We start from the raw sequence: 15,934 nt of genomic DNA, 5'->3' as shown, positions 1-15,934 counted from the left end.
TTTGAATGACTGATCTTTCACACACCCCCAGATATTTGCATTTTTGGAAGAGGAAGCTTGTTAACTCAAATAAATCTATCATCAGTGAAATTTTTAGATGACTTATCAAAGAGAAGAGAAAAAATAAATCAGGCTTTGACAGGAAAGGCAAGAGGAGGAGAAATGAATCTCAGTTTTGTCCAGCCATCTCACTCCCAAGTATGGTCTTACTCTGGTGTCACAAAATTCCTCAACATGCCAAGGTTAATAACAGTGGTTCTCATGCAGCAATATAATTGCAGATGAAAATGTCTGCATATACACACGTGTGTATGTGTGTGTATCTGTGTGTGTGTAAGGGAAACAAGTTTATGATAGGTACAACAGTAGTGAGTTACTTGTAGATTGAGGCCTGGCAACCACTGATGTTTGATGGTGGTTAAAAATAATTCTAGCATTCACAGGAAAGGTCCTAAGTATGAAACAGATGTTTGTTTTGGATTGGCTATAATGGCATCAGTAAGAGACTGACTGCACTAGGAAACATTTGGAATGACTACTGGTTAAACTTTTCTGAGCAACAAACACCCCAAAATATAGAAACTTAAAGCAATAATCATTTATCTTCTCATGATTCTGTGAGTCAGCAATTTAGGATGGGCTCAGCTGGAAGTTTCTTACACTGGCTTTGCCTGGACTCTCCTATGGGACAGCTGTTAAACAGGGGCTGAATGGCCTCACTAAACATGACTTGCAGTAAATCAGTTTTCGGTTGGATGTGTCAACTCTCTTCCACATGTCTTCTCCATTAGCTGACTTAGACCCATTCATGTGAAAACAGCACTCCAAGAAGGCAAGATGAAAGCTTCAGAGCTGTCTGTGCCTAAGGCTCAGAATACACACCATGTCACTTGCTCACTTCCATCATATTCTATTGACCAAAGCAAGTAACAAGCCCAGCCAGAATCTAGGGCTAAGGAAACAGCCCCACTTCCTGAAGAGGACCACTGCAAAGAACTACTTTTTAATCAACTTGTCAAGTCTTAAGAGTAGCACAAAAGATTTTAAATAATTTTCTATCTGAGGTGTTTTCTTTTTTCGTCCACTCTCTCCCTGCTTAAGTCCAATGAGACTATTATTTTTTGTTTTGGAGAGAAATCATACTGGGAGGGCTCATGTTCCATTTATAAACAAGGCCTATGAGAACAGAGATTTTAAGCTGCTGATTATTGCATTTTAGGAAAAGTGAACAGAGGTAGACCTTACAGTTTTTAGAACATTTCAAAAATGACATGTAATCTTTTTCTTTTTCCCAATAAATGGCCTCTAGTGGCACTGTTTGGAAGAATTATAACACTAGAAAATTCACTGTATAGCTTCTCAAGTTTTTATTTTGAACTGTTAGAGCAGATGTGCTAAGATATTTAATTCACACATTTCCCAAATATTGACTTTTTTAAAGGGTGTGTTTAGCTTTTATCCCTTGAGACTTAGATTTATGTTTCCTGCCACTCATAATAAGAACTTGAAAGCTATTTTTTTTTTCTGATTGAACATCTTATTTCCATTTTTTAGGCTAAAGGAAAAACATTTAAAGAGACTATTTTCTTAGTTTGTAATGAGAACATTTATGACAGGCATTGATTTCTTGTGGTAAGCATCTGGTCATGGTTTATGACAGAATGGAACAGGTGCTATTATATTTGGAGAAGCTGATATGGGTGTCTCAATATTGAGCTCTGTAAGTCACATAGCCTGTAAAATAAGATGATCAAGGATTCTGTCTGAACCAGCTTGGCACTAGAGCCAAGCCAGCAATTTTGAAGAAGAACAAATACCTATTTTGAACGTCATCTTCCAAACAATGGAGAAAGTAGATGTGATGGGAACAAGGTGCGTGGTAAGGAAACAGAGGGAAGGAGCAACCCCTGGGCACAAGAGGGTCTTTGTACTTTCAGACTCTCTGATCTTGAACTCCAGTCTCCATCTCCATCTGTTTTTGTACTTTCTAAAATTCAATGTCTTTGCAGTAAGAGCTCTGATAGAAGATGTGGCAGTTTCTATTCCCCATAAGGTAAGACTTGTGATTATAATATAGTCTTCAAGGAATCTTTCACTATGTTTTGCTTCCAGATGAATTTTCATGCCTTGTCTTGTTTTTGCTCATTTCTATTTCAGCATTTTAGAACAATGAACATACTTAATTTTGTGAAAATGAAAAAGAAAAATGAACATTGTTTCTATGACTTGATTGGATTATAAAGGAAATCAGCCTCCCCACCTATTTTAGATCATTGATTCTTCATGCAAGGATACTAAACATATCATGTACCATTTATAAGCCATATCTCAATGAAACAAAACCAAGGCAATAAGAGTTTTCTACATTACGTTTGATTTTTTTCTTACACAATTTAGCCCATTTGACAGAAACTACGAGCTCAAGAAATGTGAGTTCCTGCTGCCATTAAATGTATCTGCTTCTAATGTATGTTGCTACTAAGATAATTATATTGTCCAGTGAAATTTCTATGACTCATTGGATACTATATACTCTAAAAAACTCTTTGCCAGGAGTGTGACTCTTTATAATAAGATACTAAGCAATTCATAGATATCATTTTTTTGAGGAGAAGTCCTAAAAAGTATTGCAGCAAACAATGAGATTAAGTAGATGCCATATGAAAACTGTTTTATCCTGATTTTAAGTTTTACTTTTTACATAACATATTTCCTACTATGGATGATGATGACACACACATTCACCTCCCTTACTTTCTTTCCTTTATTTTTAAATTGCTATGGCTATGTAACTATTACAGCTAATCCTTTGGCATATTATGATTACATCTCCTTTCTTATAAATTGGATTTTTTCTAGCTTTGTTAAGGTATAATTGACAAATTAAAAGCTGTAGATACTTGAGGTATAAAATGTGGTGTTTTAAGTGACTGTGGTTGTAAGATGCAACTTTCAGTTAAAAGTAAGTAAGTTCCAGTGTTCTAATATACAGCATAATAGCTATAGTTAATAATAATGTATTGTATACTTGAAATTTGCTGAGAGTAGATCTTAAGTGTCCTCACCACATACAGACCTAGGATGGTAACTATGTGAAACGATGTTAACTAGCTTGATTGTGGTAATCATTACACAAGGAAATTTCCCTCCCCTGCTTCTACCCCTAATTTACTTTTTCTTCTAGTCCCTGTTCTATTTTTTATATTCAGTATGGACCTCATACTACTAAATCCAGTGTTCATTTTTTTCCTTGTCATATTTGACTTCTAAGCAGCAGTTGATATCACTGATCACATCTTCTTTTTGGAAATTCATTTTCTTGGTTTATGTGATGCACTTTCTCCTGGACTTTTATTCTCAGACCCCTTTGCTAACTCAAGTACTTCTGCTTAAACTCTACTTGAACGTCCCAAGTTCAGTCCTGGAATTCCTTTCTTGTCTATCTCCACTTTCTCTACATAGTCTTACTCATATTCATGATATTAAATGCCAGCTATGCTCTGTCTTTGAAGTTTTTACTGCCAGTCTTCATATAATTCTCGAATTAGATTGAAATAGCCAATTATCTACATACAATTTCCATTAGGATGCCTAATAGGAATCTTAAACCTCACAAGATCGAAACAGAACTATTGACTTTGACTCCAACCTCTTCTTCGGTCTGCTTTTCCCAATTCAAAACAGTATCACCATTCTCCCAATTTACTCAAACCAAAAATCCAGGTACCATTATTTCCCACCTCAAATTAATCCAATAGCAAACCCCACTTATTTTATCTCCAACATGTATTCAGAATCCATCCAGTCTTCTCATCTCAACTCTCCTACCCAAGTCCAATCTACTATACCTCGTCTAAACTTCCACATTAGCCTTTCCCCCATATTCCATGATTTAATATGGTTTTTGTTGTTTATATTTTAACTTAATACTAGAGAAATTTTTAAACATACACAAAACTATGGAAAATATTATACTGAATTGATCCCTAATGAAAACTTCATCTAGTTTCAATAGTTAACATCCTGCTAGTTTTGTTTCATCTATCACTACCATTTCTCCTCCTTCAATCAATGAAATACTTTAGAAGAAAGCATGGACATCATTTGATTTCACTATAAATAATCCAGTATTAGTAGCAGAAAGTGACTTATGTTGTTAACATAACATCACTAGACAACTAACCAAAAAAAACTCCAATAATTTTGTTACATCATCCAATATTCAGTCCACTTTAAACCTGTCCTAGATTTTAGGAAAATTTTCTCCAAAGCCAAAGACTTTTGGACTAACAAGCTCAATAGAAAAAATATGACAAAAAACACAAAGTTTTTAAGCCACAAAATGTCAAAAATGCCTTTTCATGGTTGTTCCATTTGAGTAAGACTCCAAACAAGGTCTACACTGCATATGCCTCTTTTAATCTGTAAAATCCTCCTTTATTTCATGTCATTTATTTGTCAAAGGAAGCAATTTGCTCTGTAGTGTTACCCACATTCTTGATTGGCTGGTTGCATCTTCACAGTTCTTTAAACATATTTGCCTCTCCACATTTTTCCTTAGATTGTTAGACCTAGAGACTTGATTATACTCAGGTCCAATTTTATTTTGTTAAAGATAATTTCATTGTGTAAGTGATATGCTATGTGCTTTCAATTGCACCATATCAGGAGTATCTAACATATGGTTGTCCCACTTTAAGTGATAATGAGATTAATCTATGGGCTCAGGTGATGTCAGATTGGCCCATTCATTATATAATTCTCAAACAACTTTTTGCTCTACTGTTCTAGAAACCATGGTGACCACTGTCTAGATCCATTATTTCAATATAGGTCACAAAAGGTGATTTAAAAAAATTCTGTCCTTCTACCTGAATACACTTGCTGAAACTTATAAAGAACATACCATCATCAGCTATTTTCTTATCCTGAAGCCCACTTTATACAGGAAAGACAGAATTTATGTTAGATCTCTGCCTTTAATTTACCAGTATTCAGGATAATGATCCAGTGCTTTGGAAACTTACACAAATTTTAAAATTATTGTTTAGTTCTCTTTTTATTGTCATTATGAATTTGCATGTATTTGATGGGTATGAGTCCACAAAATAGTCTTCAAATTATTCACCCCATTACAATGATATTCTTACGATATTTTCACTACACTGCAGTCAGTGTGATCTTTGAAAAACCCAAATCACATCACACCATCTGTCACTTAATACCTTCCAATGTCTTTTCATTACATTAGAATATTCCCCAAATCCTTTACTCTAGTAACGTCTTCATAATCTGACCCTGCCTACTTCTCTGATTTCAATTTACACACATCTTGTCCTTCACCATCAATGCTATTTTGTTTCTCAAATGCCTGTCATCCAGGGACAGTGCACTGTCTATTCCCTCTGTCAGTAGTGCTGTTATTCCTGGCCTTTGCATATGTCCTTCTACAGCTAGTCAGTTACTTTACACCAAATCTCCCACCAGGTTTTCATTCTTAGTTTTTAATCTTACTAATTTATTACTTTATTGTGTTTGTTGTTATTTTACTCTCTCCTCTGAAATATATGTCCTATTGAGAACAAAGATCTTGCCTCTCTGGTCCATCACTGAATCTTCAGTGCCTAAAAGAAGATTAGCACTAGCAGACTTTCACTGCTTCTGTGAATAACTGAATGAATGCATGAAGGGCTCACCCCATTTCAGACTGAATCTCCCCAGAGAAGAGTGCCCTTGAGATAAATATACACACTACAGACTTCTTGGTGGAAGATATAGCTCTCATATTGCTGAGAAGGCTGTAGTTACTCTCACCCTAGGATGGCAAGTTTCAACTTACAAATAAATAAAGGAGAAAAAAAAATCCTTTGAGCAATTTTGCATTGAAAGAAAAATTAAAAATCAACACAATTTATTTTAAAATCTTTGTTCGTCTTTTGCAGCAAAAGGATGAACTCAGTTAATAGTAGTAGGATTGGCTTTAAGTTTTCCAGTTCAAAAATACGTTTCATATTGTTAGCAGTGTCATACAACTTATTAAAAGTATATTATATTGCGGAGTAACACACACAGATATTCTTTTGGTGTTTCTTATTTTTAACCACATAAAATTTCATATGCAAGACGGAAAGACTTTTAGACTAATAAGCTCAATAGAAAAAAAAATGACAAAAAACACAAAGTTTTTAAGCCACAAGAAGTTCTAGGCTCTAATTGAATAAACTTTTGAATAATATACTATCAAGAATTTTTTTGAGGTAACTATAAAGTCTCATTTCATATATTGATATTATCCCATCTCAATTACATGCTGGTTTAATGTCAAAAATCTGGGTGTAACTCTTTCTAGTCAGTATAGATTTTTGAAATTGTACAAATATTTAATTTCTGATTTCAAAATATTACTAAAAGTGTTATGGTAACCTATAATCTAGAATTTTTTTTTAAATTAAAAGCATATGAAATTATTTTTATTGTTTTAATTAAAAATATGAACATAAACATTAACCTTTATTTTAAATATTAAATATATTTTAATAAAAAAAGTATTTGTGTTTTCTACTGCAACAACTATTGAAATATAATTTTGCCCAGTTATTTGTTTTTGAGGAAGCAACTGATTCTAAATATTAACAACTTAGTTTCATTAAAATACACCAAAGCAAAGTGAAAAAGTTATAATTTGGAAGAAGATTTTACAATACAACTAACTAATAAAAGACTAGACTAGTATCCCAAACATATATTACAAACTCAACTTTTTAAAGTAAAATGGGCAATGAGGTATATTAGGAGCAGATTATTTCACAGAGAAGAAAACATGAACAGTAAACCAGCACACAAATACCTGTTTACTCTCAGTAGCAACCAGAGGAAGGTAAGTTAAGACCACAATGATCACAATTTGGATGCACTCTATCGGCAAAATATTAGAAATTTGATGATACCAAGTATTAGTGAATATATAAATCAAAGAGAATGCATAATCAACTGTTCATGAGTATGTAAAATGATATACCAACTGTGAAAGACAACCAGATATTATCTTAAAAGGTTGAAAATGTTCATACACCCTTCCACAAACATCCCATTCCTAGTTGAATACCTTAAAGAACCTGTTGATGATCGATATGAGACATGTAAAAGAATAATCAGAGCAACTTGTAATTTTTTTAAAAAGCAGAGATTCAAACCATAAATGCCCAGTAAAAAGAAAACATATATTTGAAACATACATACATACCTACACACACATACACACATATATGAATAAAAGAATTATAGCTATTCATGATAACGTGGATAAATCTCAGAACCACCATACTTAAGGAAAATCTCAGGTCTCAAAAGACTATAGAAAGTATATATACCTATAAAGTTTAAAGCAAGCAAAACCAAACAATATATTGCTTTTGAATATGCAGAGTAAAATGAATTTTAAACAAGAGAATTCAGGATTATGGTTACTTCTGAATGATTAACAAGACAACATAGGATATAGGTAGTTTTAATTACATTAATATTCTAAGAAAGGTGACGAATTCATAGCCACCACTTTATTATTTTACTTCAAATTTGTGATGTTATGTTCTGTTGCTAGCATGGATGACTGACTGGGTTGATTAGGACCAACTTTTCAGTTGAGAAAAACTACAGAAGCTGTCCATAATGTGCATACCATCTGATCTAAGTTATTGGAGAGTTATAAAGAAAGTGAGAATTTTCAGGCTATAGCCTGTAAAAATAGTGAAACTAAGAGAAGTATTTACATATTTAGAATATCACTTACTTGCTGGGTGATTCTGGATTCTACAAAAAGCAGTGAATGAAAAGGTGAAAAGCTGAGCGCAGTTTTTATTGGTCTGTGGAACAAGAGGGAAAAAAAAAGAAAGTGAGACTCAAGGAGAAGAAATGTCACAGGTTAATATTCCCTATTTCAAAATCAGATTCTGATGGGTACACTCTGCAGTTTATAATGAATAGCAAATAGAATAGCTCTCAGAAGGACTGAAGCACATCTTTAAATTATCTCAAATCAGTTCATATGGCTTCCTTCTAGCCTAGCTGCCTAGCAGAAGCAAAATATATTATTTCTGGAGGAAAATACTATCAGACAGAACTTTAAATTATTTCTATAATTTTTTACATGCAACTTTCAGCCCTTAGTAAAAAACAGTGAGACTTACAAGTACACAGAATTGATCAAAAGTCAAGGGAGAAATAAATATTAATACTAGAGACCCAAAAGATAAAGATATTTAAAATTTTAAGGCACATACTTAACAAAAACACAAAACTATGCTTAATATGATCAAAAAATTAAATTACAAGTAGAGAATTTAAAAAGAAAACAAAACCAAAATAATAAATAAACAGTATATAGCTAAGAAAAAAAACTGAAATTAAGAACTCATAGAGTGAGTGTAATAGCATATTGGACTCAGAAGAAGAATAAAATGGAAGGTAGGACTGATAAAAATCTAGCCTGGAATATGAAGAGGAAAAATCTGGAAAATATAAGAAACAAACAAACAAAAAAACCCCACCACACTGCCTGAATAGGAGCATTGGTAATATTAACAGTGATTTCTCAACAGAAATGATGAAAGACAAAAGATAGTGGAATAGTATTAATGTCTTCAAAGTAAACAGTGATGGTGCCTGGTAACCTAGAATTCTGAATCAACAGATATAACCTTTAAAAGTGAAAGAAATATAAAGAAATTTTAAACAAGCAGAAGCTCAGGTTTTATAATCAAACTTACACTAAAGAAAATATTAAAGTGTATTCTTCAAACAGAAGACAAATTATTCAGAATGAAAACAAAGTTCTACAAGAATAAAAGAAAAAAATGAGGATAAATATGTGGTAAAGTAAAATGAATATTGACTACATAATATAATAATAATACAATATCATGTGAGATTTAATATACATTAAAACCATGCAATAATAGCACAAAATCCAGTGGGTAGCTGGGTGAAAAGAATTAAATTGTTCTTTGATCTTTGCATTTTTCTGGAAGATGGTGAATTTCTAATTTTATGAAACATTAATAAATCACAGACATATGCCATCATCTCCATGGTAACTACCAAAAGAATAGTAAAATAATGTATAATTATAAGAAAGGACCATAACAGAAACATACACACACACAAAATCAGGAATAAAACTATAAGTAAGAATAAAAGAAATCATAAAACAGGAGAGATAAATAGAAAATGAATATTTAGATGACAAATTTAAACTCTAGTACAAAAAATATGTAATAAATATTTTGTTTAAAAATAGCAATTATCAACTTGGATAAAAGTAAGTATATATTTCTTATAAAAGACATAAATATAAGACTACACAAAGGTTTAACATAACAAAAAAGTTATAAAAATTACCAAAATAACATCTATTGTGGCATGATATGATAAATTTACTTTAAAGCAATAAGTAATATTTGAAATAAAAATTGATTTTTCATAATGAAAAGTCAATACACTAGGAAGATATAATAATGACAGAACCTCAATATCTATGAAACAAAAACTGACAGGAGTAAAAACAAATAAAGTTGATAAGCTTCTGGAAAGATTGACAAAGAACAAAAGAAGGGATAAACAGCTAACTCAGGAATAAAAATGATAGAGGACACTCAGATTGCTTATGATACTGGATTTGAAAATATAAAGTGGAGACAAGAGGAAACAGAATATCTGAATAGTCATATAAGCTATTAAAAGAACTGAATCATTTCAATTCTTTAAAGAAACAGTAAAAGAACTTGTAAAAGGATTAGTGAAAATCTCCTAACAAATAAAACCCAGTCCACATGATCTTATTGATAGATCCTACCAAACATTTACAGAATAACACAATCTTGCCCAAACTCTTCCAGGTAATGGAAAAATAGGTAACATGTTCCAACTCATTCTATGACACCAGTACCTTCAGAGACTTAGTTTATTTCTATAATTAAAATTATATATATATACATATATATATATATACACACACACACACACATATATATATACATACACATGCATATATATATATATATATATATATATATATATACATACACACACACACATACACACGCTTTTTCTGGAAGGAGTCATAAGAAAATACAAACAAGTAGTTTGCCTTCAAGAGAAGAGCTAGAGCACAGTGTAAGAGACAGATTTACTCTTCATTATATACTTCTTGGTAATATTTGAATGTATATGTATAGATGCATATGTTTATAACAGACACGTTTAATTTTCAAAAATCAAAGGATAAAAAAATGAAAAAAGGGGATTGCCAGTTTTCAGACTAGCACATAAGCAGCTTGGAAGTTACTACTTGATCCTAACAACAAATAAAAAGCTGAAAAGTCAATAGCTCTCTCAGATCTGTAAGAGAAGAGAGGTCATAGGCCAAATCTCTGCCTCTGAAATTGAAGACTGGCAGGCAAATTCAGAGAATCATAATTTACTGGATTAGAAACCTCCACAGGAGCTAGACCTGGTTTAGGGAAACCTCAACTGCAATTAAGCAATTTCTGGAGGCTCAGAGAGGACAACTCTAAGAGTTAAAACAAACAAACAAACAAACAAAAAACCTAGGTAGAGTATCACAGCATTCAGCCCTTCTTTACAAACTTTACCCTCGGAAGAAACTCTTCAACCAGAGCCTAATCTGCTGAGATTTTTTTCAGACCATGATGCTGGGAAAGATTGAAGGCAAAAGGAGAAGGGGGAGGTAGAGGATAAGATTGTTAGATAGCATCACTGACTCAATGGACATGAATTTGAGCAAATTCTGGAAGATAGTGGAGGAGAGAAGAGCCTAGCATGCTGCAGCCCATGGGATCCCAAAGAGTCAGAGGCAACTTAGCAACTGAATAAGAACAACTAACTTGAACGAAAGAAAATACCCCTCTGGCTCACATTAGCCATCCTGTTGCACCTAATAGGGTGAAGTGACTGAAAAACATGTGGGAATTTCATAGTCTGGAGGCATATGCTCCCGGAAAGAGTGACCTCTCATCATGGGATGACAGAATGCTTCCCCTCACCCCACACCTCACCACCACATTACTAAGGCCTATTTGCAACAGTAAACTGTGGACTTTGAGTGATAGGGACATGTCACTGTAGGTTCATTGGTTGTAACAAATGTAGCACTATGTTGGGGTTGTTGATAATGGAGGAGGTTATTAGAAGGCAATGGCACCCCACTCCAGTACTCTTGCCTGGAAAATCCCATGGACGGAGGAGCCTGGTAGGCTGCAGTCCATGGGGTCGCTAAGAGTCGGACATGACTGAGCGACTTCACTTTCACTTTTCCCATTCATGCACTGGAGAAGGAAATGGCAACCCATTCCAGTGTTCTTGCCTGGAGAGTCCCAGGGATGGCGGAGCCTGGTGGGCTGCCATCTATGGGGTCGCACAGAGTCGGACACAACTGAAGAGACTTAGCAGCATGCATGTGTGGGGACAGGGAGTATGTGGAAGGTCTCTCTACCTTTTCCTCAATTTTGCCATGAACCTAAAACTTCTCTAAAAAGTAAGTCTATTTAAAGCAAAGTAAAAAGGGGCCCTGTTGGCCTTTTTACCTACCTTCAGGTATGTGAAATTTTGAGAGACTGATGTATGACTATGGACTCTGCTGGAGGGAGAGGGTTCCCGGACATTAGAAAGAGGGTGGCTAGAGTGAATTGGTTGGTAGCCTCAGCTGCAATCTTGAAAATGGAAAAGGCCAAGGGAATATAAATTATCCACAAACCTCAAGGCCAGATTAGAGACTTGAGAAGTGGCCGTGCCAAATGTTGTTTCTGTGACGTACTGCTTGATGTGCGCTATGGTGACAAAGCCTCTCAAGGCAACAGTCTGCAGGTTGGCTGATGTTAGATTCTCACCTGCTCCTTAAACAGCTTAAGAAACTGCTGAAGCTTGTCCTGTGTCATCATACAATGAATCTGGTTTCTTATATCCCTGATCAATACAATGGTGTGTTAACTCCCTCATGATTCAGATGGGAGAAAAATAGAAATGAAGATCAATGAATTGTTTTTATAAGCACCATTTTGAACTCAATCATTTTGTGGTCCCAAGATGTTGCCTCAGAGTGACTAATTCACAGAGCTGGTTTCATCACTTCTTCTATCTCCATTGTTAATGCTGTTTTTGGCAACTGACCAATTGTTTGGCATTCAGCTGCGTTGACAGCTGATAAAAGTAATAAAAACGTGTTGGTTGAATGATAACTAGTGTCACTGGATTTAGATTTTGAACTATAGAAATAGGGGAGGTTAACAGTCTGGAAATGTGGAACGTGGAGGGGGAAAGAAGGCACAGGGCATCAAAATGACTAACAGACTTTAGGAGGAGGGGACAGACTGTCACATATACGACAAAAGCAATTACTGAGAATGCAGCAAAAACTCAGGAGGAGGGGTGTGTGAGGGGGTAGACTCATAGAAGTCCAAAGGGATGTTTCAAATTGTTATATATTAAAACATTTGTTTTTAAGAGAGCTTCAGGTCTATAACCTCAGATTTTGTATATAATTCTAAAAATCATTGCTACCCAGTATAAAAGCATAAAATGAATGTGAACAGGGTACATGGGGCTTCCTTTAGCAGATATCTTACAAAGAGAGTGGGCTGACTGAAAAATTAAAGTGAAAGTGTTAATCGCTCAATCGTGTCTGACTCTTTTATGACTGCCAGGCTCCTCTGTCCCTTGAATTCTTCAGGCAAGAATATTGGAGTTGTTGCCATACCCTTCTCCAGGGCAATCTTCCCAACCCAGGGATCAAACCCAGGTCTCCTGAACTGTGAGTTACATTAAAAAATGATGGGTAAAAGCAAACACGTGAGCATTCAATATCAACTAACTTCAGACTATTTAGTAGGGAGACGAGACAATTAGGGTCAGGCATCATTGTTTTGAAGCTGCCAGAATTACTGATTCTGAGTCCATCAAGAAAAATAAACAAATTCTATATACCATAACCTATTAAAAGCAACAACATGAAATTCATTTTAGACATATTTCCACTTTCAGAATAATTCAAATATGGAAGGCTTGTCACTGTAGACCCACTCTGTCTAAAAAAGAAAAAACAAAGATAGCTACATGTATCAAACACCTATTTTGTGCCAAGTAGCTCATACATTAATGCTAATCCCCAATAATTTTGCAATGTGTTTATTATTATCCACTTTAAAGATAGACAGAGGTTCAGAGAAGCTGTAGCTTCTCTATAGCTTGCGAATGGCCAAGACAGAATTCAGTCTCAGGGCTATTTGACTCCCTGATCATGCAGCCTCTCATCTAGAATATACCTTTGTCTTTGTCTTTCATGTGAGTATATGTGAGTGAGTGTTGAGAGCAGTCTCTCATGTCAGCACACCTGTGTGGGGCTACCTGTCCTGCCTTATGCCAATGTGATCTGGTACAGTAACTGTTTCAAACCCCAGTGTCTCCCTCCACCAGTACAACCTGTACAATAACACCCATCTTATAGAGACTGGAAGAGATTCTCCATGTGACATACTAATTGGCACCATTAAAACAGCATATTAGAACGCAGGGAGATTACTTGACCAACAAAGATCCGTTTGGCAAAGCTATGGCTTATCCAGTAGTCATGTATGGATGTGAGAGTTGGACTACAAAGAAAGCTGAGTGCCGAAGAATTGATGCTTTTGAACTGTGGTGTAGAAGACTCTTGAGAGTCCCTTGGACTGCAAGGAGATCCAACAAGTCCATCCTAAAGGAAATCAGTCTTGAACATGCATTGGGAAGACTGATGCTGAAGCTGAAACTCCAATACTTTGGCCACATGATGTGAAGAACTGCCTCATTGGAAAAGATCCTGGTGCTGGGAAAGATTGAAGGCAGGAGGAGAAGGGGACAACAGAGGATGAGATGATTGGATGGCATCACTGACACAATGGACATGAGTTTGAGAAGGCTCTGGGAGTTGGTGATAGACAGGGAAGCCTGGCATGCTGCAGTCCATGGGGCTGCAAAGAGTTAGACATGACTGAGTGACTGAACTGAACTGAAGATTTTAATAAGCCTTAGCTAATAATACTTGACTATTGAACACACATAGTTGAACACCTACTTCCTTCTGGACAATTTTCTTAATCAAACAGGGATGATTAAAACCTCCAATGCTTAAGTAGCTGATAATCTAATGGAGAAGAAATGCAAACAAATGAAAAATTTATTAAAAGAGGTATAATAAATGTCTATACATGTGAGAGAAAGACTCAAAACATATTTAGTTTTTTGTATTTACCCAAGAAGGCCTTCCAGAGAAGAATGCCTTTCCATCTTGAAAAGTGACATGTGGTATCTAAATAAAGCAGCCCTTTTAGGGCATATGTGCTGTTGTCTGCTTCAAATACATTTTCTTGGAATGGTTCGCATATGGATGAAGTCACTGCTTCTATTAAAATCCCTCAAAGTCCTTTTCCTGTTATCATGGAGCACTGAAACACGTTTTTTGCTATCTGGTTACTTATTTTCAGGGAACAAAATGTCAGGAGATGATTAGTTGCAACTCCTGTATTTCCCAGTTACAGTTCTTGGGAATCTAGCAGCAAAAGCAGAGTCAGGGTTTATTTCTCAGTTCACTATCACACAGAAGCAAGAGGAATGGTGGGAAAGGATGGCATACAGCCTAGAGCCCTACTTTCACAGAAAAGCAGATGCTGCTTGTTCATGGTCACAGTAAAGTGATAAGCACAAGCTTTTGAGATGAGCAGCCATTGCTCTCAACTGAGGAGCAGTTGGCCAGCCATCCAGGACTTAGTCCTATGGTCTCTGTCACTCAGGCCAGCCCTGATCAAGCTTCTGGTTGGAGGGGGCTGATGAACTGACCAACCCTGACCCTAGAATGCGCTGTTTGCACTGAGCCATCTGCTCTGCCTTTCTACATTGATCAAAATCACTAAATATTGCCCCCCCACTTCCTTTTGCACTAAATCTCCTTTGAGACAAATCTCAAAGCAAGGAAAAGGACTTATGACACTAGACTGGGATCAGAGACCAGAAGGAAGGGCACCTTCCTTAGGGGGGGCTGTGTCCCCCACTTAACCTTAAATAAAATGTCCTCATAGAGGCCAAATGAAAAATACTATGTCAGCAGGGTCATATTACTACAAAGGCTACCACCACTCACATTTTAAAAGAGAAATTTACACAAGAAATCTGAACTTCAGATCCGATTTCATAAATAGTTTCAATATCCATAACCTGCATACTTAAGCAGTTCCTGTACTTTTAAACATCTATAGAATTGGATTCTTTTTACGTATATTTTACAACATTCATACATATACTTTTTTCTGGTTAAAACAGTAGTAAATATTCATAGTACAAAAATTGAAAAATAGAGAAAAAGTATAAAGAAGAAAAAGTCATCCACAATTCCACTCCTCAGAGAGAATCATACTTGAGAGTTGTGGCCTTAGAAATTTTGAAAAATGATTTCAAAAAGTCAATTTATTTAAAGAAATCATAGTATGGTTTGATTTTCTGCTTCACTTCCACTGGAATAAAAACCAAATAAGAACTTCCCAAAATCCATAACACTTAGGGGAAGAAAGGAATGAAAATTAACAAATATCAAACTTCAATGAATATATGAAAAATCCCTATTTATGTTTTTCTTCAATTTTTCCACCACTTGAAGGCCCAAATGCTTTCTGGTTGATTGTTCAAATTAACTAGGCAGAGAACAGGTGGGAGCTAACTGAGTGGCAGACACATTTCTTTCCTGTGTCCAAAATGGGCTTTCTTTTTAAAAAGGCCATCTTTTAGTATCTAGTAACTGTAGGAACTATGCAAACTGGAATAAAGAAATAAGATCAGTTTCCCCTCAAAAAAAAAAAAAAGGACAAGATGTGAATAAATTTTTCATTATCTTTGA

General features: G+C 35.1%; 1 protein-coding gene across 3 annotated transcripts in view; it reads right to left on the bottom strand.

Annotated features, from left to right (window-relative positions):
* The window catches only part of LOC145531861 (uncharacterized), a 289,352-nt gene that overhangs the window by 134,510 nt on the left and 138,908 nt on the right, over positions 1–15,934 (bottom strand). For all 3 annotated transcript variants that reach the window (XR_014072821.1, XR_014072822.1, XM_081555565.1), the window contains one exon: positions 7,790–7,862. Coding sequence is in view for 1 of the 3 variants with exons in the window: in XM_081555565.1 (XP_081411691.1) it covers positions 7,790–7,862 (73 nt within the window). In the remaining 2 variants the exon portion in view is untranslated. The remainder of the gene's footprint in view (positions 1–7,789; positions 7,863–15,934) is intronic.

Source organism: Giraffa tippelskirchi, chromosome 2 (genome assembly GCF_054371585.1).
Source record: "Giraffa tippelskirchi isolate mGirTip1 chromosome 2, T2T-mGirTip1v1.2.pri, whole genome shotgun sequence".
Lineage (NCBI taxonomy): Eukaryota > Metazoa > Chordata > Mammalia > Artiodactyla > Giraffidae > Giraffa > Giraffa tippelskirchi.
The sequence above is the reverse complement of the archived record's forward strand: the minus strand, read 5'-3'. Positions and strand labels throughout refer to the sequence as shown.